Source organism: Schistocerca serialis, chromosome 2 (genome assembly GCF_023864345.2).
Source record: "Schistocerca serialis cubense isolate TAMUIC-IGC-003099 chromosome 2, iqSchSeri2.2, whole genome shotgun sequence".
Lineage (NCBI taxonomy): Eukaryota > Metazoa > Arthropoda > Insecta > Orthoptera > Acrididae > Schistocerca > Schistocerca serialis.
The window spans coordinates 43,245,289-43,272,804 of NC_064639.1; the positions used below are offsets into that span (position 1 = coordinate 43,245,289).

The window sequence follows — 27,516 nt, forward strand, 5'->3', positions numbered from 1 at the left end:
AACAACAGTTAGTTTTTTCAGCCTTGTTCTCAAATGTTTATGAACATGGCCTATACATTCTATTTTCCTAATAATGGCATCTCCATATGGCTTAGTGTTCACCACATTGTTGTATGCCTGACTATCACCATCGCACAAATATTTGGTGTACCGCACGCCTCTTGTTTCCTTAGAAACAACACACTACACACAACAGAAGTACATAAAAATGACGATAGACATCCAAGATACGGGCATGCCCACCAAGAACGGGACCATGACACAGTCGTTAAACATAACACACCACACCTAAGTACAAGAGAAGTCTTCCGAAGTAAGAGGGGTGTGTCGTAGGACCGTTGCTATTCACAATATACATAAATGATCTTGTGGATGACATCGGAAGTTCACTGAGGCTTTTTGCGGATGATGCTGCGGTTATCGAGAGGTTGTAACAATGGAAAATTGTGCTGAAATGCAGGAGGATCTGCAGCGAATTGACGGATGGTGCAGGGAATGGCAATTGAATCTCAATGTAGACAAGTGTAATGTGCTGCGATGACATAGAAAGATAGGTCCCTAATCATTTAGCTACAATATAGCAGGTCAGCAACTGGAAGCAGTTAATTCCATAAATTATCTGGGAGTACGCATTAGGAGTGATTTAAAATGGAATGATCATATAAAGTTGATCGCCGGTAAAGCAGATGCCAGACTGAGAGTGCAATTCGAAAACAAAGGAAGTAGGGTACAGTACGCTTGTTCGCCCACTGCTTGAATACTGCTCATCAGTGTGGGATCCGTACCAGATAGGGTTGATAGAAGAGATAGAGAAGATCCAACGGAGAGCAGCGCGCTTCGTTACAGGATCATTTAGTAATCGCGAAAGCGTTACGGAGATGATAGATAAACTCCATTGGAAGACTCTGCAGGAGAGACGCTCAGTAGCTCGGTACGGGCTTTTGTTGAAGTTGCGAGAACATACCTTCACCGAGGAGTCAAGCAGTATATCTCGCGAAGAGACCAAGAGGATAAAATCAGAGAGATTAGAGCCCACACTGAGGCATACCGACAATCCCTCTTTCGACGAACATTGGAATAGAAGGGAGAACCGCTAGAGGTACTCAATGTACCCTCCGCCACACACAGTCAGGTTGCTTGCGGAGTATGGATGTAGATGTAGATGTAGATAACAATGACAACAGACGTTCTAAACACTGTAAAGCCCATCCAGAACAGGATAATGACACAGGCACAACACCAGTACATCTATACACACGGAAACAACATCAACCTAAATTAATTCTTCCCTCGACATAGTATAGGTTATCGTATAATGAAACAACATAAAAACATGAAAAAGACACATCAAAATGTAAACAATACATGCAAGTTACACGCTTCATCTACGGTGGTAATACACACTAAAAGACAACTCAAGTGCAAGAGGCAGTTATCAAAGAGAAACAAACGCAAGGAGAAAACTGGAAACAACAAAAAGAGACCTCACACACCATATGGATTCTAAAAACAACATGATCACACAAATGGCTCACACTAAAAAATCACAACTACCTTCGACCTTCGAGACGTCACATGACCCAAAACCAGAAACTACATCAAGCGACAAACAACACGACTCAGTGCATCATACTTACAAAACCATGAAGTAAGATACAAAATAGGCTACGATGACATCGAAGAGAGCTTTCGCCTAAGCCGACGGGAAAAGAAAGGAGTTTTTCAAACTGCACTAAGCCTAGCAACAAGACTGAATCACCCATTGGGCGATCGTCTATGCTACCCCACGACTAAGAAACAAAAAGAATGATTCTGCGAGCCGAAAACCTACCAGATAAGCCCTGTAATCTTTTATGTAAATCATATGAACGAAAAAATAAGAACCTTAACCTTGACAAAGTCCGCAAGGACTTGATAAGGGCGCATGGACGGTGTACCTTGATTTCAACCGGAGAGGGCCAAAGTTGTTTCCATAGCGAAATTCAAGCAGCCAAACTGTATGGGTAGCATGACGGTGGCCACAGAGCTTGGGAGGCTGGCGAATGAGTTATACGCGAACATAATGTGTCTGTAAGGTCAGTAGACACTAGATGGAAGAATTCCAGGCCTCCCGAGGCAGTACATGCAAATCACAGCCAGGAACAAGGCCAAGACTGCAACCACTGTAGTAAACAATAACATTACATTAACACAAACGACGCTATAATGTACACAGCATACGGTTACAGTCAAATAACTGTAGGTCGGGAAACATAGATCATCTCTTCGATAAACGCCCAGTACTCATTTGATATAGAGTCTTTTGCTGAAATAATAAAAGGTATTGCTCGATTTGCAAATGGCAGACGACTACTTGCCCTAGCGGACATAAATTCTATGTCAACCCTCTGGCACTCTGACAGAACGGACGCCAGAGGACAAATAATAGTCGACATTGTAAACGAATATAATCTTTTGGTTTTGAGCAAACAACGCCAGCCGCCAACTTACCACGGAAATAATAGAGTAGGCAGCAACGTAGACATTTCTTTGACAAACAGGTAGAGAACTGTCAGGTGATCAAAACGCAATAATTATCTACACTAAAACAAACAAACACAGACACTGACACAGACACATTACAACACCCAAGGTTGCTGCTGCGCAAAGCAAATTGGCAAACACTAAGACAAGTGACTGAAGAGTTTCCTCTATGTGTTACCCAAGAAGGCATAGATCACAGAGCTCACGTTCATACAGACGTCTTACAGAGAGCACAACCTACAGTAATGTTTGCAGCACGCGACGCACCCAAACAAAGGGCACCATGGTCAGCACTATTAACAAGACTAAGAAAAGACACTCGTGATAAATGGCGATATTATCAAAAATCAAAGTCGACACAGGGAAGAGGAACTAGACTTCTACATTATAGTGACGCTAAAATACGATTCAAAGGCGAACTATATAAGATCACTTAAGGCGACTGCGACACATATGTTAGGACAAACATAAACATAAACATCTGGGGCGAGACGTTTAAACTGCAAACTGAACGTATAGACTCCTACAGTATTATTAACACTGAAGAAACCAGATGGTACTACCACAAAACGATGGAGATGCACAGCACAGTATTTCCTAAACAAATTCCTTCCTGACGATGACCCCACTCAGGTCAACCAACTACACACCGCCTTTCGCAGACTACTTTTATGACAAATATGAAAACGAAGGTAAGACCATCCCCTTTGCTCGCGAGGAAGTTGCAAAATAAAAATGAAAAACAAAAAGACTCTGGGCACTGATGCCATCGACCACGACCACTTATCGTACCACACCTGACAGACTTACTTAGTGATGCTTTTCTAGAAGGATGAATATCGAATATACGGAAGACAGAAAATGCAGTTATAATCGTGAAAGCGGAAACGAAAGACCCGATTGACCCTAAGATATACAGACCCATATGCCTCATTAACATTCTGGCAAAGGTAGAGGAGAGATTACTGTGCGACAGACTTCAGTGGCATCGGCAGGTCTTCGCCCTTGCCCCGCATCAGTCTGGTTTTCGACCACGTAAATCCATCGACCACGCAGTAAATAGGGCCTTACAAGTGACACGGATAATACATGACAAATACATACTAGCAATCATAATTGACATAGCTGGATTTTTCGACAACCTTTGGTGGCCAGCGCTGATCGTTAAATGTTCCACTGGCTCTATACAACAGCCTTAGAGATTATTGTAAAAACAGGATAATGGAATGGAAGATTGGTCACCAAAAGATTATAAAGAGGGTAACAAAGGGCTGTCCGCAACGATCCATATGCGGGCGGACATTTCTGGGACATAGCCACAGAACCACTGAATGCACTAAAAGACAATGACATGGCTAACAGGACTGTTGCGTATATAATAATTAACAGGCAGCAGCTCTTTACTTGTGAAATAAATAAATAATACACATTCCTTCACACATGAATGTTTGTGGTTACTGGATTCATGTTACGTAGGGCATGTTATGCAGGGCAAGAAGCCATCTGCTTCCTCTGTAACGGAGGTGGCCATCTCAGATCCAGACGTTCAAGTCGTGTTACGGTTGTAAAGTCGTCCTGTTGAAAACGTCGTCCGTTGACATTAGGTGAATTAGTGTCTTCGCAATTTGCTGTCAGTAGATCCCCATCTTTAGAGGATGTTAGGGAGACCCTACCTCCCACTCCGCGCGACTTTCCACCTCTACATGCGCTCCCTGCTGCCGCTAAGGCGTGTACACCGGTAGCACAATCGGGACGCCGGCAGACTCAGTACGGTCAAGATTTTGAACTCATTCTTCCCCAATCTCGCCTCCCCAAGAAGGTGATGGTGGAGGGTGATTCTTCCAGTGGTGATACTTTGAATACTGACGTTCATAGGGTTCTTGTTTCGCGAGGGATCACGAGGCTCTTGCTGTTGATGTTGAAATGAATGTTGTATCTGCGTTATCTCCTTCATCCGCAGAAACGTCTGTTCTGGTGTGTTCAGAAGATTAAATGGCGACAGCGCCAGCTGTTCTACCTTTAAATCATTTTAGTGCAATGCCATCCCTTACACATTCTGATACGGTGGAGCAACAGGTTACTATAGATCTTGTTCAGGATAGTTTGATGACTCGGGTAGCTTGAGACGCCTCATATCCGGTCTCCTCTATCTGATGATGATGATGATGTTCCTCACTCCTGGTTGTGATTCTGACATTCCTCTGAGTGGAATGGGAACGTCTTACACCCCCCTCCCCTCCTCGACCCTCCCCCCCCACTTTCAGCGAATCTTTATGAGCCCCCTGCCATTACGAGTGAAGAAGTTATGTTGTCATGGAGGGGTATGGAAAAACGTTTACAACCTGAGAGTGCAGCGTTGCGCCGAAAAATGAAAGTGTAGAATCAGCACCTTCCGGCTGGGAGGCACCAAATCCTGAACCTTATTCTCCGCCATCTGCTGGTTTTGTGAAGAACGAGACTTGATGCGTAAATTCATTTCTAAATTTCCTTTCACCCCTTTCAAGTGTTAACTAATGCAGGCGTACACGTTTCTTGCCCTAAATGTTAATAGGTCAAGCTCTCCTTTACGACTTGCTGCGTTACGACAGTTTATTTATATAATTCCCAAGCTGATGTCGTATGCTTGCAAGAAGTAGTATTTGATGTCTTTTGTCTCCCTGAATATTCTATGTTTTTTAATGTTGTGTCGGGAAGTTCTATTGTCATGGTCGTGTTTTATAGGGACAGAGTTTGAAGCGCTAGCCATAAACTGGGAATAGGTGTCTTTTTTTATGTCGCCATAACTTTTTTATGCTCCATCTGGATCTGGTAGTACATATCACCGCTTGCGTTATTACATGGAAGATGTCGTTTACTTATTTCGTCAAAATCCACAGAAAAATTTGATGGGGAAGATTTTAACTGCATCTTACGTCCTGTGGATCAGACCCCCAGTAATAACTATTGTCGTGAACAAAATGATATGGTGGCTCATTGAGAGTGCAGGATGCTTGGATCTGCAGACATCTCACATTGGTTTACGCTTTTTACCATAAAATTCAGTAGGGAGTCCGTCGATGCCTGGCCACTTGCACAGCTCAGCCCTGCAGATAGCTGTAGTGGTCTCCTCGGAGGTGAAAGGTTCCACTACCACTACGCTCTCCGTGGATCGTCCACGGCGACAGGGTCGAAGTCCAGGACGGCCTCGTCATCGGCACGGTAGACTGGGTGATAATGTTCGACGAAGCTATAGACTATGTCCGCTTGGCAGATGATTGACTAGTTCGGTGACTAAGTTTTGTCAGCGGCGCGATCGTGCACACTTTTGGAGATATGGAGAAATTCTGAACCCACACCACATCAGTTTTGCAGACACGCGCCACAGCCCCATGTAGTTTCCGGTGAGTAACTGCTAGTAGCTTCGCCTCAATCCCGCTGCGTTCAGTTTGCACTTCTGGGATAGGTAGCTGGCCATGGAGGTCATAGAGGGCGCTGAAGTAGAATGTAGTATGCCTGTGACAAGCGGCCACCTTCCTGCTGTGACGGAACTTCGGTTTGACGCATTCCAGTCGCCAGTGCGCCTCTGATGCGTATGATTAGAGACGCCGAACGCAAGTTTTCCACGTCTCAGTGGTACGTTGGCAACTATCTGGATCCTGCAAATGCTGAGTGTTGAGTTTCCATGGTGCCCGACTCCTCGAGACCTCCTGGCTGGGAGGGAGGTAAGTACACACGTACTCGCAGTGATCACAGGATACCAAAGGCTAACGCTCTGCATCGAGCACCACATCAACAAACGTCAAACCCGTGGCAGATGGGAGGTACTGGACGTCGTCAATCAGGATGACACCGCGTACACACACCGCTACTATATGGCCAGTGTGATCATCGTGAATGGCCTAGAAGCTATAGCCTGCTATTCGTGGTAGCGCTGCTACATGCACGTCCTGTAACGGTGTCGTGTTTAGTTCCGAAGCCCATATCCTTTCTTTCAGGAGATGAATCTTGCGCGAGGATGCCGCTTGCATTCTGTGTCGTGATACGCTATGCGTGTAGCTACGCCCCACCAGGGGGGAGGGGGGGGATACAGGTCTCTGCTGTGAAGACGCTGGGGCACACCGCGGAAGGCTCTCCCGACGCCCATCGCCCAGCGCAGAAGTTGACATCTGCAGGTTGCCTCTCCAAACACTGGAGACTCCTGCACGGGATTTTCTGTTTCTTCAGAATCCTCGCTCCACGCCACCGGTGACTCCGTCGCCGTGATATTCATATGTTCAATACTTGCTGATACCGCCAGATCGGCTGGTATCGTTCCTTCTTCGGTAGGGACTTTAGAGGCACGAACATTTCATTCCGTCCTCCACCAAGGACCAACTGAAACGTAAGTTTGCTCAACAGGTAGCGTATCATCGGGACAGGATGGACGGTCCAACGTCGTACAACGCCTACTTTTGCGTAGTGCAACATTGCTTACGCAATCGTCCTTCCGTGTCCGAAGACGGGGGGAGTCACACCGCTCTGGCAGAAAGGCCATTGCGGGACAACCAGAGAGTCGGACAAGTAGTCACGTTCGACATGAGCGTCGGCCAAGGAGGCAGCCGGAGCAACCACTGAAACTGAGGACATGGCGGAAGCCACATCGTCAGTCACACCGTTCACAAGTTCAGGAGGGAGCGAACACTGTCCATCAGGTTCCGAGATCCGTTGGGCGGTCGGTGGCGACTTAAGCGCCATCGCATATGCGATCGCAGACGACGAAGGAAGTATCACTTTTTCAGTCGGTAGTAGGGTTATTCGTCGCTGCAGACACTCAGATGTGCATACCCAGAACAAGCACGCGGCTGCCCGTCGTACACGATTACGGCACGACACTCGGTCAGATAGGACGGAACATAGCTGCGGGGAACAAATGTGATCTGACGCACTCCGTTAAGAACAGCGTATGTCCGGAAGTGTGCCCAGTGTGCTACCTCATCATTATGCACAGCGTCATGTGGCCGAAAAGCCGCTACGACGTCCTCTGGATGTGCCTCAAATGGCAGTTCGAACCAGCGAATAGTTCAAATGACTAATACCGCATGTTCGGCTTTGATCAAGCCGACGTTACCGCAGGCATGACGGGAACGAAGTCCCCGTTTGTCGACATTTAACACGCATGCCACTGATCATTTTAACGTAAAATGTGTTACTGAGAATTGAGAGATGGATACCTAGAACTTGCGATGGCAGAATCTTCGTCCCTTCGTGGGGGAAACGTTCCACATCCAAGGCTTTCAAAATGGTCAAAATGGCTCTGAGCACTATGGGACTTAACATCTGAGAACATCATTCCCCTAGGCTTAGAACTACGTAAACCTAACTAACCTGACATTACACACATCCATTCCCGAGACAGGATTCGAACCTGCGACGGTAGCAGCAGCGCGGTTCCGGACTGAAGCGCCTATAACCGCTCGGTCACAGCGACCGGCTCTAAGGCTTTCGTTCGTGCACATTCCGAACAAAAGTGGAAACGAAATGTTGTTTTTTTGAACTTATTTGTCATGAGCGCAATGTGCGAAGCCCACGCGCAGGCGAAGTCGCGATGAAAACCAATACGAGCTCACACACTCCGCAAGTGGAAGTACGGAAGTACAAATATCACTTTCAACACAAAGTTTCATTTTTCTAAAGGGCTTTTGACACCGTTCCTCACAAGCGACTTCTAATCAAGCTGCGGGCCTATGGGGTATCGTCTCAGTTGTCCGACTGGATTCGTGATTTCCTGTCAGGAAGGTCGCAGTTCGTAGTAATAGACGGCAAATTATCGAGTAAAATTGAAGTGATATAAATGACCTGTGTGACAACCTAAGCAGCTCTCTTAGGTCCTTCGCAGATGATGCTGTAAGTTACCGTCTAGTAAGGCCATTCGAAGACCAGTATCAGTTGCTAAATAACGAAAAGTGTGAGGTGATCCACATGAGTTCCAAAAGAAATCCGTTGGAATTCGATTACTCGATAAACAGTACAATTCTCAAGGCTATCAATTCAACTAAGTACCTGGGTGTTAAAATTACGAACAACTTCAGTTGGAAAGACCACATAGATAATATTGTGGGGAAGGCCAGCCAAAGGTTGCGTTTCGTAGGTAAGACACTTAGAAGATGGAACAAGTCCACTAAAGAGACAGCTTACACTACACTCGTTCGTCCTCTGTTAGAATATTGCTGCGCGGTGTGGGATCCTTAACAGGTGGGATTGACGGAGGACATCGAAAGGGTGCAAAAAAGGGCAGCTCGTTTTGTATTATCACGTAATAGGGGAGAGAGTGTGGCAGATATGATACGCGAGTTGAGATGGAAATCATTAAAACAAAGACGTTTTTCGTCGCAGCGAGATCTATTTATGAAATTTCAGTCACCAGCTTTCTCTTCCGAATGTGAAAATATTTTGTTGAGCGCAACCTACATAGGTAGGAATGACCATCACATAAATGTGCATTGCAGAGTAATCTTGTAGATGTAGATGTATGTTTTTCCTACGTAAATGAAGACTAGTTGTGCAATTAGTAACAGTTGGCTTGTTTTCACTGTTAAACGTCATACCTTCTGCAATGTATAGACTCCAAAGAATTGCATCGGCGTCACAGTTTCTCTCTCAGTTTCTGCCGCTATGCGCTGATCTAGGATTGCCTACAGCAGGCTCCAAGGCAGTGTAGGCAACCTCCTCTACGGTATCACAGCATTAGAGAAGAAAATGGTTCAAATGGCTCTGAGCAGTATGGGACTTAACTTCTGAGGTCATCAGTCCCCTAGAACTTTGAACTACTTAAACATAACTAACCTAAGGACATCACACACATCCATGCCCGAGACAGGATTCGAACCTGCGACCGTAGCGGTCGCGCGGTTCCAGACTGTAGCGCCTAGAACCGCTCGGGCACCCCGGCCGGCTACAGCAGAAACTGTGGAGCCATTTCCATTATTTAAACTCTTAAGTATTCCAGAATGTATGAGGTTTATAAAAATAAAACCAAAACTGCCATCAATAACTGTACCTCTAGTTTTCGTTACGGTAGGAAAAGTATACACGTTCCACTTTTTAAAAAAAAGCAACTTTGTGTTGAAAGTGCTGTTCGCTTACTTGTAGGCGTTGTGCATTCCTGCCCATAGTCCCTGACTTATATGCATCCCTGGTCAATTGCATTTTTCACATTTTGTTTCATATCGGAAATACATGAGGTTTCGAAGTTAGGTGGCAGACTCTACATAGAAACTGGGTAGCTGCTTTGAAGTCCTGGCCAATGGCAGCCAGCCTGGAAACAGAAGGCGTTGTCTGTTAGCCTGCGAATTTGGAGACGGCATGTGGAATTGGGGTGTTTTTTTCGGTCTTACAGTCGCGAGAGCCGTGGCTAGGGTGTTCTGAAAAAGACAGTAAGCAATGGAGGACAATGACGATTTTCATAATTTTTTGAGAGCAGACAAGGGATTGATATCAAAGAATCGAGGCCTTGATGTGGAAGCAAGAGGACGAACAACTGGTTGCCAATTTTTACGTAGCCCTAAATGGTAATGACTGTACGACTGGCTACCCTAAGTGAACTCTTTGCTGATTGATAAGCGCTGTTTTCTCGAGGGACTGTTGGCTCGGTTCTGGCAGGGACGTAGTAGTACTCACAGACTGACCGATTTCTTCTCTGAGGGCAGTAGTCACACATTCCGTCGTCAGACGGAGCCGCAACAGACTGCTTCTACTGATGAGATGCTGCGGAGGGCAGTGCTGAGCTCTTCTCAGTACTTCATCGTTTGAACTCAATCACGAAACATCAGCACTTGCTCTTGGAGCAGCACGACTCTGGAGCAAGACGTCGATTATGATGAGAACATCTGGTGGTATCGGCTAATTGGGGCGGAATCCAGTTAAGTGTTTATTAATGTTCCCTTAAATGCAGGATGGCTTCTCATGATTTGACGGCCACACACAGTTGAATGCAATCTTGTCTTCTCTGTTCGGTCGACTATGCAATCACTGGATCCATCTCGCGGCTATGTTGTTTGGTATTGATAAGCTGGTAAGCTGATTTTTGCACCTCCCTCTTCGGTTAAAGAATCTGTGCCAAACGAATCATTATCCACAGTAATTTTCTTTCATGTCTCATTCTGATGTCCGTGTTGCGTGTTCCATTTAAAAACATTGTAATGTCCTTAGAAATACGTTCACACGATAAAACGGGCATAAATACTGGGGTTTACCTGGGACATGCTCCTGGGATTCAGTGGTACATGCACAACATTATAAACTACGTTAAATTACATCCGTAGCAAAGATTTACTAAATATTTGGAGTTCACGGATCTCAGTATATATAGATCAGATAGAACTACATATACGTCTCTCGCGCAAGGTAGTATGACTCGTCACAGTTGTGAAAGCGAAATCTGCTGCTGGGAAACATTCAATTCCGTGTTGCTCATCCCCATGTATTGGCATCCTGGTCACTAAGAAGGTGTCACATTGCTTCCCAAGCTTGTTATAGACTCAGCCCGCAGCTATCCAGTGGTCATTCAAAGTGTCAGGCAGTTTCCAGTGACTACACAATGCAGGTTTCAACTGCCCTCAAGCACGCTCGCTCCGCTTAATGTAAGTATGGAGACAACCTGTTAAAATATACTTTTTCATTTTTTATTAACTTTCCTTCAACATCTCGGAAACTTATCTTGCTGACAGTTCACACCCGCGCGGGATAGCCGAGCGGTGTAGGGCGCCTTGTCACGGTCCACGCGGCTCCCCCCGTCGGAGGTTCGAGTCCTTCCTCGGGCATGGGTGTGTGTATTGTCCTTACCGTAAGTTAGTTCAAGTTACATTAACTAGTTTGTAATATTAGGGACCGATGACCTCAGCAATTTGGTCTCATTAGACCTTACCATAAATTTCAAAATTTGACAGTTCTAAAGGAGGTCTCTAACCAGTATCGATATTTGCAAGGTTAACTCTTCTAGTTGTTTCTGTGAGACGTAGAGCGCAAACTATGCGCCACGAGATACCGGGCGATCGGCCGGTCAACGTACTGGCTGTTGAGAGAGTTTGCTTGCTGGTAGCTTTGAGATACAAACTCGTTCGCGGACACTGGTTCTGGGGTAGCTGGACTAGCATTCGGGAGGACGACGGTTCAATCCCGTCTCCGGCCATCCAGATTTAGATTTTCCGTGATTTCCCTAAATCGTTTCAGGCAAATGCCGGGATGGTTCCTTTGAAAGGGCACGGCCGATTTCCTTCCCAATCCTTCCCTAACCCGAGCTTGCGCTCCGTCTCTAATGACATCGTTGTCGACGGGACGTTAAAACACTAACCACCACCACCACCTGGGGTAGCTTTGAATTCCTCCCATTCTACATGTTTTTTGGGGTGCTGAATCCGAATCTGAGGTTTTCCAACAAAGTTTCATGACGCATCATTGGAAAAATGCAAAAAATGTAAAAAATCCCGTTATTGGCGGTTGTTTGCTTATAACTCGGAAACTATCAACTTTTTGTAAATAACCTCCCTATTCAAAACGAAAGTTCACAAATTTTCAATGTCACTATTAAGATTTTTTCTCCCACGAACCGAAGGGGCTGCTAGAGTTAGCTGAAAATTTGCGTATCTTGGCTGTCTGCACAAGAACTTTATTTCTCCACTACAAAGGCTCTCAGTAATTCCTGTCAGTTCTCTGCATTCTTCTTATTTAGATTATATATGTAAAGGTACAAGTCATTTTTTCAAGCATTACATAGTCTTCAAGTTATTTAATTAAGTTCGAAACTGTAAAAAAATCATCTACAAACAAGTTGAAAATACAAAGAAAAATTATTACATGTTATTATGTTAGATATGTTTATATATTATGCTGTAATGTGAGGAAAAATGATATTTGTCGTTGTCATATAGAGGGTCCTGCCTGGGGTTTTTGGAGAGCGGCGGGTCATGGCACAGGTTCTGGTTGTTCTATGATCATCGTCGGGACTGGTCCATCTGGAAGACGAAGCAGGTGGTGAGCAAACAGCTTGTGATCATATCCCAAGGAGAGGTGAATGATTACTAAATATATTTGGGATATTAGACATACTTTCCACGTCGCTTAAGTGTGTTTCTTCAATCCGTTCTAGGTCTTTTCGGTCTATTCTTTATCTTGTCAACGCTCTCTTCCGAGGGCTGTACGTTTTCACACAACCCTTCACATGATGTGCAGATTGTGGAACAATGATGGCCTGCCTTCCTGAATCCACAAATGCTTCGGCAGCCTTTTTTACTTCTAGAAGAAATGGCTGGAGTTTCGAGTCCGGTGCAAGGTTCAATGTAGTTGGCAAACGCACAAAACGACTTCTTTTTGTGTTCCACCACCGCTCCTCCGGGTCTCTGTGCTGGTCATCGATTGTGGTCTGACAGGGTAACTACTGCTGCACATGAATGTAAACTCTCAGCGAATGCTGTTGTTCAGCGACTTTGGCGGGGGGAAGTGAGGCAACATTGGTTTTGCTTTTGTACGGTGAAGATATCTAGGGTCTGCTGTCTGTCCTTTCCCATACAGAGCTGTGAGAAACACGTTCCTTGCTTCGGCAATGTCATCCTGGTGCCGCTTGGGGCATCAAGGCGAGAGGGGCGCCAGGGGCGTCCAGATGCAAGATTTGAGTACTTTGCGCTTCACAATTAGTAGCGAAACCTGACACAGCTGAAAGTATACGAGGGACAAAGAGCGATGGAGAAGGCGCCAAATGGTACGTCGCTTGTGTGAAAAATGTTTTCAAACGGTTCTGGTGAATCGAGAGAATAAATAAAATGAAAGGTGAATTTGGAAACTGATGTCTACATTTACATTACTACTCGGCAATTCAGACCAAAGATAGTGAGTTATTGACAGGAGGTTCATCGAACCACTTTCACACGATTTCTCCGCCGTTCGGTTAACAGCGCGCAGGGAAACAGAACCCTAAAATCTTTCCTTGCTTGCTCTGATTTATTCTATTTTAATGATCATTTCTCATATGTAGGTGGGTGTCAAGAAAATATTTTCACATTCGGTGGAGAACGGTAGAAATTCAAATTTCGTCAAAAGATATCGCCGCATCGAAAATTGCCTTTTCTTTAATGATTGCGACCCCAAATCGCGTATCATAAGCGTGACACTCTCTCCCCTAGTTCACGATAATACAAAACTAGTTGCAATTCTTTAAACTTTTGCAGTGTTCCCCGTCAATAACAGAGGACGGGAAAGCGTATAGTAGTTAACTGTTTAGTAGACCTGTTGCATCTCCTACGCGATCTGCCAATATAATGCAATCTTTTCTTAGCCTTTCTCACAACATTATCTATGTCATCGTTTCCGTTTAAGTTGTTCTTAATTGTAATTCCTACGTATTTAACTGAACAGAAAGCCTTAGATTGGTCTCCTTTATCCTGTAACCATAATTTTAACCGATTTCTTTTAGTACTTGCGTGAATTACCTCAATCATGGTTTAGGGTCATTGGCATTTACATCACCATACAGATATCTTCTCTAAATCATTTTGCAATTGTTTTTATCTTCTGCTGACTGAACTAGACGGTAAATGACAGCATTATCTACAAAAAATCTGAAGACGGTGTTCGGGTTGCCTTCTAAATCGTTTATATATGTTAGGAACAGCAGAGGGCCTGCAACACTTCCTTTCAAACGGCAGATATCACTTCTTCCTTACTCGATGGCTTACCTTCAATGACTAAGAACTGTGACTTTCCTGACAGGATTTTATGAACACAGTTCCACAACTGAGAGGATACTGCATAGAAAAAGAATTTAATTAGAAGCCGCTTGAGTGGAACTGCGCGGAAAGCCTTTTCAAAATCTAGAAATCCTTTTCTTTTCTGTAGTGAAGCTGACGTAGCAGATGAAACAACTCTCCATTGTATGCAACTTAAAACTAGGAAGAATTCACTGTATTACAGCCTTTAATAATAAATTAGAGATTAGAGTGTGAAAAATGGTTTTACGCGGAGACAGCGGAAATACGACATTTTTCAACTAGAACTTTCGTCCCAACGCCTCGTCCAAGATAAAATTCTATATAGCGAGATTTTTTGACATTTTATCTTCTGCCATTCTGAATAGGGAAGCTATTTACAAAGCGATGATAGTTTCGGATTTATAATTAAAAAATTGAAATTTTGTTGGGAAATCTTGGAGTGACATACAGCATCCCAAGATAGTCTATTAATAAAAGAAATCGAAACTATCCTACAGCTTTCCCGGTAGTGGCCCTGTTGATCATAAATTGACCGTATTATTAAGACTGGACGTGGTGTTGGATGCGGTGGCAGCGTGCCTGCTGTATTGGTGAGAACGTTTCACTTATTTGCGATTTTTCCATGTAATTGTTCATATACAAGTTTTCCCATTCATTCATTCGTGTGGAGTTGGCATCCCACGGCTATTTTTCATTAACTTCCAGCGTTGAAGTTGTGATGAATCTAGCAAGCTTGAAGTTGGTTATGGAGTTGGACTTGTGCTTTTAGTTCAGTTACTGTCTCCTTCAGTTTAACTCTTCTACGGTTTCTTGATGTTGTGTATATATATCTGAGTCTCTCTGTGCTTTTAATTCAGGTACACGTGTTCTTCTGGTATCAAATGTCTTGTGTCCTATGCTTACTTGATTTTGAAAACAATTACATGATCTAACAGCATATATTGTTTCACTTTCACTTTCCTTAATCATTTATTGAATATTTACCTACTTACGTGTGTGTACTTTGTCCACCGCCGTTTCGTGTTCACGGGTATGCGAGGCGCCACCTTTTGCCTGTCAACGTGCCGTACGTGAAAAAGTTAAAGAAGTAGCTCTGTTCTCGAATACCTTCGCCCGTGTAGGGATTTTTGGGTCGACGTGTCGAATACTACTTAATTATAATATTAATAATTTTCAAATATTTCGAACTGAGCACTATGCACATTATTTTGAGACGTATTACCATCAGTTATTCACTTTTCATAATCGATTACTGTAGCTTCAGAAAGGAGCCTCGTTCCCCACAGAGCAGAAGTCAATTGTACGTGGGTCACTACTGAGCTTACCGCTACGGTCTCAGGTTCGAATCCTGCCTCGGGCATGGATGTGTGTGATGTCCTTAGGTTAGTCAGGTTTAAGTAGTTCTAAGTTGTAGGGGACTGATGACCTCAGATGTTAAGTCCCATAGTGCTCAGAGCCATTTTGAACTAGTGCGCTTTAGTGACCCTGACGGGCTCTTACGAGTGATTTTTACACTCACTGACGTTAGGTTGTTCGCAATACGCCTTCCCATGCGTTACGTTGCGCGATTTATGCAAGTGTGAGCTACTCCTTTAATTTCGTTCGCCATTATTAAAATCAGATGGCGTTACAAAATTGATTTATCTGATCATCAATTTGATTATAACTGCATAGCTATAATACATATGGACTTAATGGTTTCTACTAATAATCGTTGCTCAGTTACTAAATATTGTAGCCTGTTTACAAACTGATACTGCAAGTCATTCAATTCTGTTGATTCCTGCCTTCCGATGGAACATGTTCAGGATGTGGGCGCGGTTCGCCACCGAATTGTCGTCTTGAAAGATGAACCAATGGCCGAAACGCTGGCTGTATGGTTGCATCAAAGGTCGATTGATCGTCTCCCTACACTGCACGCACAGCCCACAAACTGCCCTCGATAGCTACGACAAGACCGCGACATCCATACATGGTACCGCCCTAAAAGATGACTGAGCCATGTCCCCACTGAATCCGTAGGGCTGTATATCTGAAGCATCTATTGGTACCTAAACTCCTCCGTGATCTTCTACGGAGACCGACAGGGATCAAAGAAATTGTGCCTTCATCGGTAAGAGAACCTGACGCCACTGACCCAGGTTCCCTTGCAGATGTTGCACACATTCTTCTTGCACGACTGTGTTGAGGGAAAAGGGAATGGTTTTATTTTTGTTCGAAATGGACGTTTAGAGTCCAAGTTGATCGTGTGGCGCCGGTTGCATCTGTCAGTATCGACACAGTCCTTTACTTGCATTAAAAAAGACAGCGTAATCAGTTGCCTTTGCTACGTGTGTGGCTGTAATTTTTGCCTTTCCCCACGAATGTTCCAGTTAAAACGTAATATTTGATAATTTATTCCTGCAGAATTAAAGAATGAAGATGTACTACAACGACTCATCAATGTTCGATCAACTGAGTCGTAGGAAAACAGTTTTTGTTTAATATTCTTTATGATTCATAATCGGCTTGCTGTCGATTGGAAGCGAAGACGCATCTTCTCTTTTCGCACTGAATTTCTGTATAGGTACTTGTGCACACAATAAAACGGTTGTAACAGGTGCAGACTGTCCACGCTTTATCCAGACAGCCTGAAGACTGTAGCTTACTGGGCAGTGGTTAAAACACTGAATTCGTATACGACAGGAACAATTTACTTGTACATGAGGCTACAGTATTAAGATTTGTGACCAATGATTATTTCATTAAGGCGAAGAAGGTGTTTGTTCACAAGTCGTTTTAACTTAGTGATCTACCATGAAAGTCTTAGAATTTGTGATATATTAAATTATAACATTCCACCAGTTCTTACTAGCTCCAAACATTCGTCAGAGCAAAAAGCAATAAAGAAATGGACAACTTTTTATCATGTCGACAATTGGAGCTGACTCAATTCGTCTGTTACAAAGGCATTAATGCACCCATGGCTAATACGTTGTATTTATAAAGTGCTTGCGCACTTTTCGTTCTTTCGTGCTTTTTCTCGACTGTTACGATTTTCAGTATTTACTAGATATCCCAGATAAAACCATGAAACAATGACACTGCTCACTTAGGTGCTTGGTTGGTTGATTCGGGGGAGTGGACGAAACAGTAGGGTCATCTCAATTTAGGGAAGGTGAAGGACGTACAAAACTGGCGAAAGACTCCGTAAAGGGAAATTTAACTCCGTCCTTCATAGCGTTTTGAATATACCGTTTGTATACCAGGAATTTAATCAGAAACAAATTGGTTCCTCTCTGTTTTCTTCATTCAACTTTCATTCCGACGGTCTGTGCGTACAAAGTAATTGGTTTACGAGTAATTGAGGTGTGCTATTGCCACTACCGATAAGACGAGAAAATTTTGTCGCCTTTATTAATAGGAGCACGTAATTAATTTAACACAGTTTTTAATAAGACGGGCAAAGACGTTTACCTTAATGATTAATTAAAACTGCGAAAATCATTTGTGAAGATTTGTGAGTATATTCTTTTATTACATTTCACATCCTTCACATATTTTTCAGTTATACTCGGGCGAGCCGGCCGGTGTGGCCGAGCGGTTCTAGGCGCTTGAGTGTGGAATCGCGCAACCGATTCGGTCAGAGGTTCGAAACCTGCCACGGGCAAGGATGTGTGTGATGTCCTCAGGGTAGTTAGGTTTAAGTGGTTTTAATTTCTAGGGGACTGATGACCTCAAATGTTAAGTCCCATTCTGCTCAGAGCCATTTGAACCATTTTTATACTCGGGCGAACTACAATGGGTTGGTTCATATTGTTAGATGACCGCTTTCTGAGAAATCGAACCTAATGCAAGACCATTTATTTGACCAGAGGGTGGAATAAAACAACACGGGACATCTCGTATACTGAACGGTAGCTGTGTTTCTCTTAACCAGCGTGCCAGGCGTGTGTGATTTATAAGTTACGTGGCCCAGTATTTATTTGTATTTAGATCTAAATAAAGATTATTAGCATTTATAAATAGTCATTCGCGACATTAAATGTGAAAATTATGAATTAGGAGATCTGCAATGTTACGTTAAAGTATAAAATATATCCAAAGCACTGCTAAACTGAGTTGAATAATCAGTAAATCGTCTAAGCCAACGGCACTGTACTGATGGCCAGTGAATCGTTATCATTCATAACATGGCTTCTGAGATGCCTGTAAAGGCCACACTGAACCAACTGAGGCGCATGATTGACTACCATTTGTGTGATCATCAGTTATCCCTAGTGTGGTTTCTAAACTGTTTTCTACACTTGTGTAACGTTATTTCATACTTTTTATTTATTTAAATTTGGTTTTAGGAAACATTGGCATAAATCTAACAGACTTTTACAACTATACAGTGTTTGAGTAAAAGTAAAATGACAGAACAAGCTTAGCGTTGTGGATAGTACAGTATATTAAGAAGATACATTACTCGCAATAGGGGCTATTGCACTGCCTGTGTGGTTGAGAAGTACGATGCAATGTTCCTTCGGATATGCCTGACAGCCTGCAAATAAGGCGACCGCTGGCGATACGTGAGAGACCCGGGTTCGAGGCCTTGTCCGGCACGAGTTCTCGCACTGGTCAGCTCTTGCAGTCTCCGGAATTGTGTGGATGGTATTTTTTCGGAAGTGAGATGGTATGTCACCAGTCTCATACAATCTACACACAAACTTCAATAGTTGGTTTGCTGCCACTTCCTTCAACGATGTCACAGATTCTGATGGAATGTTATATACCCCTTCTACCTTATTTGATCGTAAAGGGGACAGGACGTGAAACGGGTCAACTTGGAGCAGGAAGTGCCCCACAGGACATTTTAATTTCCACTGTCTATACTTCTACAAATAAATTCATAAAAGTATGTTAGCGTGGTCAGGAAAGATTCAGGATCCATACTCATAGCAGTGGAAGTTCAAAAAAGTAACAAAATAAATTGTTTTCCATGTGAAATTTCATCATCTTTTCGCATACCGTTGGCTTGGTGCTATAGGTATACTTTTCTTCATAAGTAAGGGAGATCCTTCGATGAATTTTGCACAGCATACAAACCATACCTACACGGGTTTCAATTCATTTAAATTATGAAACAATGAATGAGCTGTTACATTTTAAACTTCAGTTTAGAAAAAAACTCAAATTTTGTAGTTAATTATCTCCATTTTAACACAGTTTTAATAGATTTGGAAAATTCTAGACTTTTGCATTAAGGAGTTCGTGTTCAATAAGCATACCAAGTTTGAATGTAATAGGATATTTATTTTGGATGTTACATGTACCTAAGTACAGAAATTTGTGTTTTGCTTAAAATTGCCGTTTTTGTTTCTGCTTGTATTTGGCATTCTTTTAGAAGTGTCCAGCACCGTAAGCAGGTTATTTTTCACTTTGTAAATCAGTTTTCTTCCTTTTCACATTCCCATGATGCACTCTTCTTTATTTTATCAAATCCGAAAATGATTTATCTGCTTTTACTATACGCTCTCTGTCTGTCGCATACAAGGCTTTGATGCAGTTCACTTTGGGATTAAGTCCCATTTCCTCTAAAACAAATTTCCTGCTCTGCACACCATCATTAAAACATGAAACGGCGTCATAAAAACCAATGGCGAGTGCACTTCTCACAAAAATGATTTCTCGTTTTCGATACACACTGGTTAAAACTTTCGTTTGGGTTTCGGGTATTGCTGTGAAGACATTTCTTCAATAGGTATTCTTTTGCAAGCTACCTGAATATAGGTTTGGCGGCTTCCATTACAGAAATTGGCAGATAATTTCTGTGATGGTATTCTTCGTTTACGTGTGACAGAAGAATGCTGTAGGGGTGGCAATGTATCTTGGTACACTTAAGACCAAATAATGTTCCTTATAATCTCTGAAATATATATGTTTTATACATCAAACCATTAAGGAAGATGTGCGCTGCAAAATAGGCATATTTTTGAAAACTGACTTTTTTTTTAACTTTTGACGTACTACCCTTCTTGACTCCTCCAAATCTCTCTTAAATTCTGATTCTAATATTCGATCCCTCATCTCTTCTAAATCGACCCCTGTTTCTTCTTCTATCACATCAGACAAATCTTCCCCCTCATGGTTGTGTGTGACCTTGAACGAGCTTCGCCTGTCTGCCTTTAGGCGCTGGAGGATCGCGCTCTAGTTCTAACTAAGCGCGATCCGCACCGAAAAATGACTTCCGGCCGCCATTGCGGTTTATCAGCGTGCTACTTCCTGCCACGCCCAGTCTTGTCAGTAGGCTCTTCCGCTTTACAGGCAGCAGCACGCTCATTTGACTCGAGGCAGCCGCACTGAGCACACCTATCCGCTCCCTCCTCTGCATTTAAGAGTGGAATTTCCGTTGCTCTCTTAAAGCTAGGACCACTGTTTTTAACTTAACCGAAAGTTATTTTGAGATTCCTATACGCTGAGACAGTCCTTCTGACAATCATTTCTTTTTCGATTTCTTCACATTTTTAATGCAGCCATTTCGTCTTAGCTTCTCGGTACTCATTTCATTCGCCAATGACTTGTATTTCTGTATTCCTGGTTTGCTATCGATTCTGATAAGAACAACCCTATCACTGAATTGTCCACAGTAACACACTCTGTGCCCTATCTCCATATTTATAACGAATCCTACTCCCATTATACCATTTTCTGCTGCTGTTGATATTACGCTATACTCACCAGACCAGAAATCATTTTCTTCTTTCCATTTCACGTCAGTGACTCCTATCTTATCTAACTTGAACCTTTGCATTTCACTTTTCAGATTTTCTAGCTTCCCTACCACGTTCAAGCTTCAGACTTGTGGAACGTTATCCTTTCATTGGTTATTCAATCTTTTTGTCATGGTCACCTCCCCTTTGGCTATCCTCTCCCGGAGATCCGAATGGGGACCATTCCGGAATCTTTTGCTAACGGAGAGATCATCATGACACTTTAAATTACAGGCCATACGTCCTGTGGATAAACGTTATGTGTCTTCATTGCTGTGGTTCCCATTGACTTCTGCGTCCTCATGCCGTTAGTCATTGTCGATTCTTTCGCCTTTAGGGGCAGTTTTCCTCCCCAAGGACAAGAGAATACCCTGAACCTCTGCCCTCTCTTCCGTCCTCTTTGACAAGGCCGTTGGCTGAATGAGGGTGACTTCTTATGCTTGAAGTCTTCGGCCGCCTATGCTGATACTTAACCAAAATTTTAGCGACGTTAAGTTCCGCGAACTCAAGTGGGAGTCATTCGTGCAGCCGCCCTGTAGTCTTGATCTGTCCCCATGCGGTTATCACGCCTTCGGGTCCTCAAAAAAACGCCGTGAAGGGTGGGCGATTCCAGTCGGACGAGGCTGTTCAGCAGGCACGGACTGCTTCAGGACGCAGTGTTTTATATTGATGGCGAGGCGTGCAAGTGCCGCTCTGGGCAGGTGAAGTCGTAACGGGTCATATCAGTTGTGTGGAGGAATCGTTATGGAAGTGAATTGAATCTGATTATAACTGAAACCTGCTGTCACCTGCAATGATAACGTACAATCATACACGAATCATTATCGATACATGGGCTTGGACGAGGGAATGCTGATTAGTAACGTCTCCGAAATTTTATTCTATTGTCACTATCGGTTAACATATTATATGTATGCATACGACTAGGACGGCTTTCCCGCTTCATCTGTTTCCATAACTTTAAGAACACCTTCGAGGATTTCACTATCATAGTGATGAAGCGGTGCTACCAGAAGTGAGATTATGGCACCGTCAAATTCATTCTTCAGTGACGGTATCGGCAAACTGATTTCTCATGGGGAGAAATGTGTTCGTCGCCAGGGTGAATATGTTTTTTGAACATATACTGTATGCAGCCTGGAAGAATAAAGGTGTAAAAGGTTAATGAAGTTTGTTTTATTAATAAATATGTAAGTATTTTCACACAAAAATTCCGGAGGCGTTAAGTTTCAGCACGGCCTCGCAGTATTGCCATACTGTGCTGTGAATCTGGCCTAAAGATGGTTTAGTTAACAGTACACATCCGCTATGTACAATTTTTCTTTTCGGTACTACTTTGCGACATTGTCCACGGTTTGTGTGTTCGATATTTGTCGATTAATGGACTACTTTGCTCACACTAGTGTGAGTAGCTATCCAGACGAACAATACTCGATTTTTCATGTACAGCGGAATTGTTAAAAGACACTCGAGAGTGTTTCTGGGCGCGTGTTATGTTATTCAAAACTCATTCTACAGGCTTCATACTTCCAGCTACGACGTACTACAACGTGGGCAGTAATTACAAGCAAAGATGGACTAGTGCTCCTGGCTCTTAAGGTACGCAATTCAGAGCCCAAGTTACTCAATATATTTTTTTTCTTGTTTTGGTGCATGGTACTGCCTCCAAAAATATGGAGAGCAAAGTGCATACAGTAGAAGAGATCCACTGTCAGAGATATCAGAGCGGTTTACTCTTGTAACAGTGGACTCGGACGTTGAAGGACCAGGGTCCCTTTCTTCAGATTGCAACGTTTATCCTTCTGCATCACCCCCGAAAGTTTGTAGCATCACCACGGAATCAGTTTTTCTAAAAACAATGATCCGTATCGCAATCTACCGTTTTTGAAATCGCCAATTTATTGCAAACATGTTTGAACAACTTAAAAGATTAATAATAGCTAATTGAACGTTGCTATATATTACATTGTGTACATTCTGTGGCTCTGTAGCCATTTCCGTCTCATGCATGTGCTTTCGTGCTTGCACTATGCCGTATGCAATACACATAATATCTGTGTAGAAAATCTTAGTCTTAGATTATAACCTCAAAAAATTATGTGTTCAAGTTAGAAAGGAGGTTTAATCAAACCTCAGGCTTAAATTTTGCGTAGTCGATCTTTTTTGGTTGTTGGTAGGTGGGAATTAGCTGTTCACGAATTATTATTAAACTTACCGGTGTTTTATGGCGGTGGTGTGGTGATTCTCTTACATGAGGTGGTGTACGCCTTTTCACTGGTTAATGGACTGAGTTCTCAGAGTGTCTTATTCCAAAATTTGTGTTTGTCTTTTTCACTGGACGATAGTAATTTACGGTCAGCTGACAAATGTGTGTGTTACTGTAGCTATTCGAAACTGTCCAGTGTGTTTGTAACCTTGCTTTTCATTGTCAGCATTAATTATCTGGAGTATGTAATAGAACGTTTTCCTCTTCTTCTCATACATTCGTAAAAATTGTCCTGTTATTCCAGTAACTGGGGAAAGAGTATAAAGTACTCGCCACGTTATTTTCAAGATACGTACAGAGTAGGTGTGAACCTCCTTCATACCACCATAAAAATGACGAAGGACATCGGTCGCACCGTGACCAACGTGTTGGACGATTGAAATGAATTAGAAAAAACTTCCCCAGTCCACAGGCATGCAAAAAGAACGTCAGTGATGATTATTATCGGTACTACTGTTCCTGTCTATGCTCCAGCACTCCTGAATGGTGTTTTCCCAGATTCAGACAGTGCTGTTCTTATGCAAGATGGAGCAACACGCCCACAACCAAGCAGAGAACGGTACTCCTGAAGAGAACACTCGCTGTTGTTTGGGACGACTGGGTGGGCCAGACTACATGATGCAGTCTTCATAGAACCTCGTACACGTAGTAAGGACCAGCATATTGCACGTGTTCATAAGGAATGGAACTCAATCGCTTCTGAAGAGACAGCAGTGCTTGCGGAGAGGTTTGGCAGACGAACTGAAGAATGTCTTCGTAATAAAGGACGCAATACAAATAACTGAAAATTCAAATGTAGAAATGTGTTTTTGTAAAAAAATCTGTTAATAAACTTAAGAAACTGAAGAACCGAGTTAGATAAACAAGAGGGGTGCAGGGTCACGAGCAGCTCTAAGAGCAGTGCGCCGTGCCGGACTCACCACTGGGCGACACGAAGTCCTGGTACCTGCGGATGCACGTCTCCAGACTGGTGTTGAGCACAGTCTCAGAGGAGGCGCCTCCCGCCTTCTCCATCATTTGCAGTCACCAGGTGGCAGCGGGTCGAAACTGGTGGCTCTCCCAGTCCTCGCAGCACTATCCATCGGATGGGATGGTTACCACAATTCTTGTCACAGCACTATGAACTCCACTCCATTAGACACATATTGTGACGAATGTCTTATTCTCAGCCTCACAAGGAAGAGCGAATGCTGCATTATTCTACCTTCTGTCACGAAAAGTCTGCACGATCTTGACGTACATGACTCCTTGGTATTATTTTATGCAGCTCCGCAGTTCATTTGAACAGTTTCAATTGCAACTGCTGGTTTGTTTCGTTTGTGCTAGCGTACTTGTAACGCTTTCTCTGCCGTTTTATGCCATTAAGTACGTTCTTCATCGTTGGCTGTCTGCAATAAATCAGAGAAAAAGCAGTCAGGAAAAACGCGGGTGAAAAGAGCAAAAAGAAACGAATATTAGCATGAAATTACATATGGCAGTCGACCAATGAGGTTTTTGCATGAACACAACTTGATTACGTGGCACTGACCAGTATCTCAAACTATTCTTAGGCACAAAAATGTGTCATTCGTATTTATCGTGTAAAATTAAATATTTCTGTTTTGAAGAGTCAAGGTCAAATAAAAGTGTCCAAACGAAAACACTTTCGACGTTTGATTGTTGTTTTATTTCCTTTGGATGCTACTGCAATTTTGGCTCTCTTGAAATTTTAAGATATGTTGTATTATCCTACGACAGTTTCACTAAAGGCCATTATATGTGTTGAGAAGAACACATATGCAACATATGATCATACGGCGGACATCGTGTTAATGCCATGTCCAATGACAAATGGGGCTTCACATTTGGGTCAGCGACGAAATATGCACGTAGCATCGTCAGATGTTGCATATCATGTTACTATTTACCATAGCTTCATAATCACTAGGAAATGGATAGAGGAGCGAAATTGCAGAAATAAAGGAACGGGAATGAAACGACAGTCAGAATGTGAAAATATTATCATTCAGAAGAGATTATTTTATTTACGTATGAAACAGTACATCTGTAATACACAGATTACAAACTAAAATCTTTTACAACTTCTCTACAATGTAAATTTAATACAGGTCTAGATTACTTTCAAAATTTTTAGTTACTCCAGGAAGGACAAGAATAAATATGGATGAACGCATATTGTCTCTAGGCGTCTGTATTGAGTTCTTTGACCAACGGTTGTTTGATCATACAGTTTGTGATCAAGAATATCAGGACAAATATTAATGGACCTTAATATGGGGTGTGTCTACCCTTTGCCTTCATGACGCGTTTAACTCTGCCAGGGACATTTTAAGTCAGGTGTCTGAATGTCTGCGATTCAGGCCGAAACCTGAGAAGGTCGTGATGTTGGATGTAGGCATCTGGAGCGTCGCCGAGGTCGGAGAGGTGTTGTACTGTGTTCAGGTTGACTCTCTGGGCAGGACAGTTCTTTTCAGGAACGTTACTACCGACACAGAATTGTCTCACAGATGATGCTTTTTTACAAGATGCATTGTCATGCTGGTAGAATCATCACCTGCAAACCGTTCCTCTACTGTACACAGAACATATCCTTCCCTACTTAGCGTTTTCCTAAACCCACTGAGAGGTCCACACCCTAACTATGGAAAAGATCTCCAAACCGTAATACCACCTCCGTCGTACTTCACTGTCCTCACTGCACCTGATGGCAGGCAATGTTCTCCCAGCACTCGACAAACCCAAACCCTCCATATGATTGTCACTGGGTACAGCGTGGTTTGTGAATCCCAATCCAATCTCTAGTGCCCAGTGATCCACTGTCAAGTGGCGTCGGTTTCTACACAACGCCAAGTGCCATTTAGCAATTTATGGCTTATGAGGAGCTGATCGGCCATTGGACCTACTGTACCACTCCCTACCCACAGTCATTGAACTAGCTGGAATGCTGAGAGCACTTTGTAACTCACGAGTGATTCCTTGCGCTGATTCAATACTATTTTTTACAGCCAATTTCCACAATGGTCGGGTGTAGCTATCCTTATGTACACGAAGTCTGCCTGGTCTCCGTTTAGACGTGGTTTCGCGTTTCGGCTTCACAGTCACATCACCAGCAGGCGACTCGGGCTGTTTTGGATACGTGACATCCAACGACTAGTGTATGGGAGAATTTACTCAGCTCTCCCGGCCGCGCCGGCCGTGGTAGCCGAGCGGTTATAGGCGCTACAGTCTGGAACGGCGCGACCGCTACGATCGTAGGTTCGAATCCTGCCTCGAGCATGGATGTGTGTGATGTCCTTAGGTTAGTTAGGTTTAAATAGTTCTAAGTTCTGAGGGACTGATGACCTCAGATGTTAAGTCGCATAGTGCTCCGAGCCACTTAAACCATCTCCCGGCCGACACACTCTGCTGTTACTACGTCTCTACTGACAACAGAGCACCGTCCGCCCTTTTCACACAGGTGGTTCCGCCTTCCATAACGTCTTGTGGACAATTACGCATAAAATATGCATGTCCAATACCTTTGATCAGATAGTATCTGACGTTTCGTCGTTACTGGTATTTGTGCTCTTTCAAGAATTATATATGCTCCATTGCTGCTGGTGGTTATTCACTCAGACAGGCGGGGTTTTCCGTGACCATTATCGTTGTGCCTTGCCATTTGCTAGCGGTGGTCCTCGTTTTCCGTAAGGCAGGAATCCAACGTCCACCTAACTCAAGGCACTTTTTTGTCAAAGGTGTCATCGTGCTTGTAGAAAGGTTTCTAGAAACAAATGATTACGATCCAAATGGAGAGGTACTGTCCGTACTGGCAGAAGGGAAGCTGTGAGGACGCGTTGTGAGTCGCGACCGGGTAGCTCAGTCGGTGAGCACTTCCACGCGAAAGGGAAAGATCCGAACTACGAGTCCCAGGCCGGCATTCAAGTTTAATCTGCCAGGAAGTTTCAAATGGGTATGATAACTCCTTTCATTTTTTTTTTTTTGTGGTTATCCATACTATGCAGCTTACACTTTCGATTTGGAGGATTTAGTGTGTTGGAGAGTATCTAGCCCACGGTATTTTAACGCAGTACTCTTTCTGCAGTCCTATTTCTACATCTACATCTACATACATACTTCGCAATCCGCCGTATGGCGTGTGGCAGAGGATACTCTATAGCACTATACTCATTTCCTTTCCTGTGCTTCGAAAAGAACGTCTCTTTACCGTCATGGGTTCCTATTTAAGCTTCCGAAGCATCTTAGCAATATCTGTATGTTGTTCAAACCTACCGGTAAC

The 27,516-nt window shown here is 43.3% G+C and overlaps 1 protein-coding gene across 1 annotated transcript in view; it reads right to left on the reverse strand.

Moving 5' to 3' along the window:
• The window catches only part of LOC126455428 (PDF receptor-like), a 378,273-nt gene that overhangs the window by 288,269 nt on the left and 62,488 nt on the right, over nucleotides 1–27,516 (reverse strand). Inside the window, exon 2 of the mRNA XM_050091178.1 lies at nucleotides 24,161–24,628. Coding sequence (XP_049947135.1) covers nucleotides 24,161–24,257 — 97 coding nt within the window. The 5' untranslated portion in view covers nucleotides 24,258–24,628. The remainder of the gene's footprint in view (nucleotides 1–24,160; nucleotides 24,629–27,516) is intronic.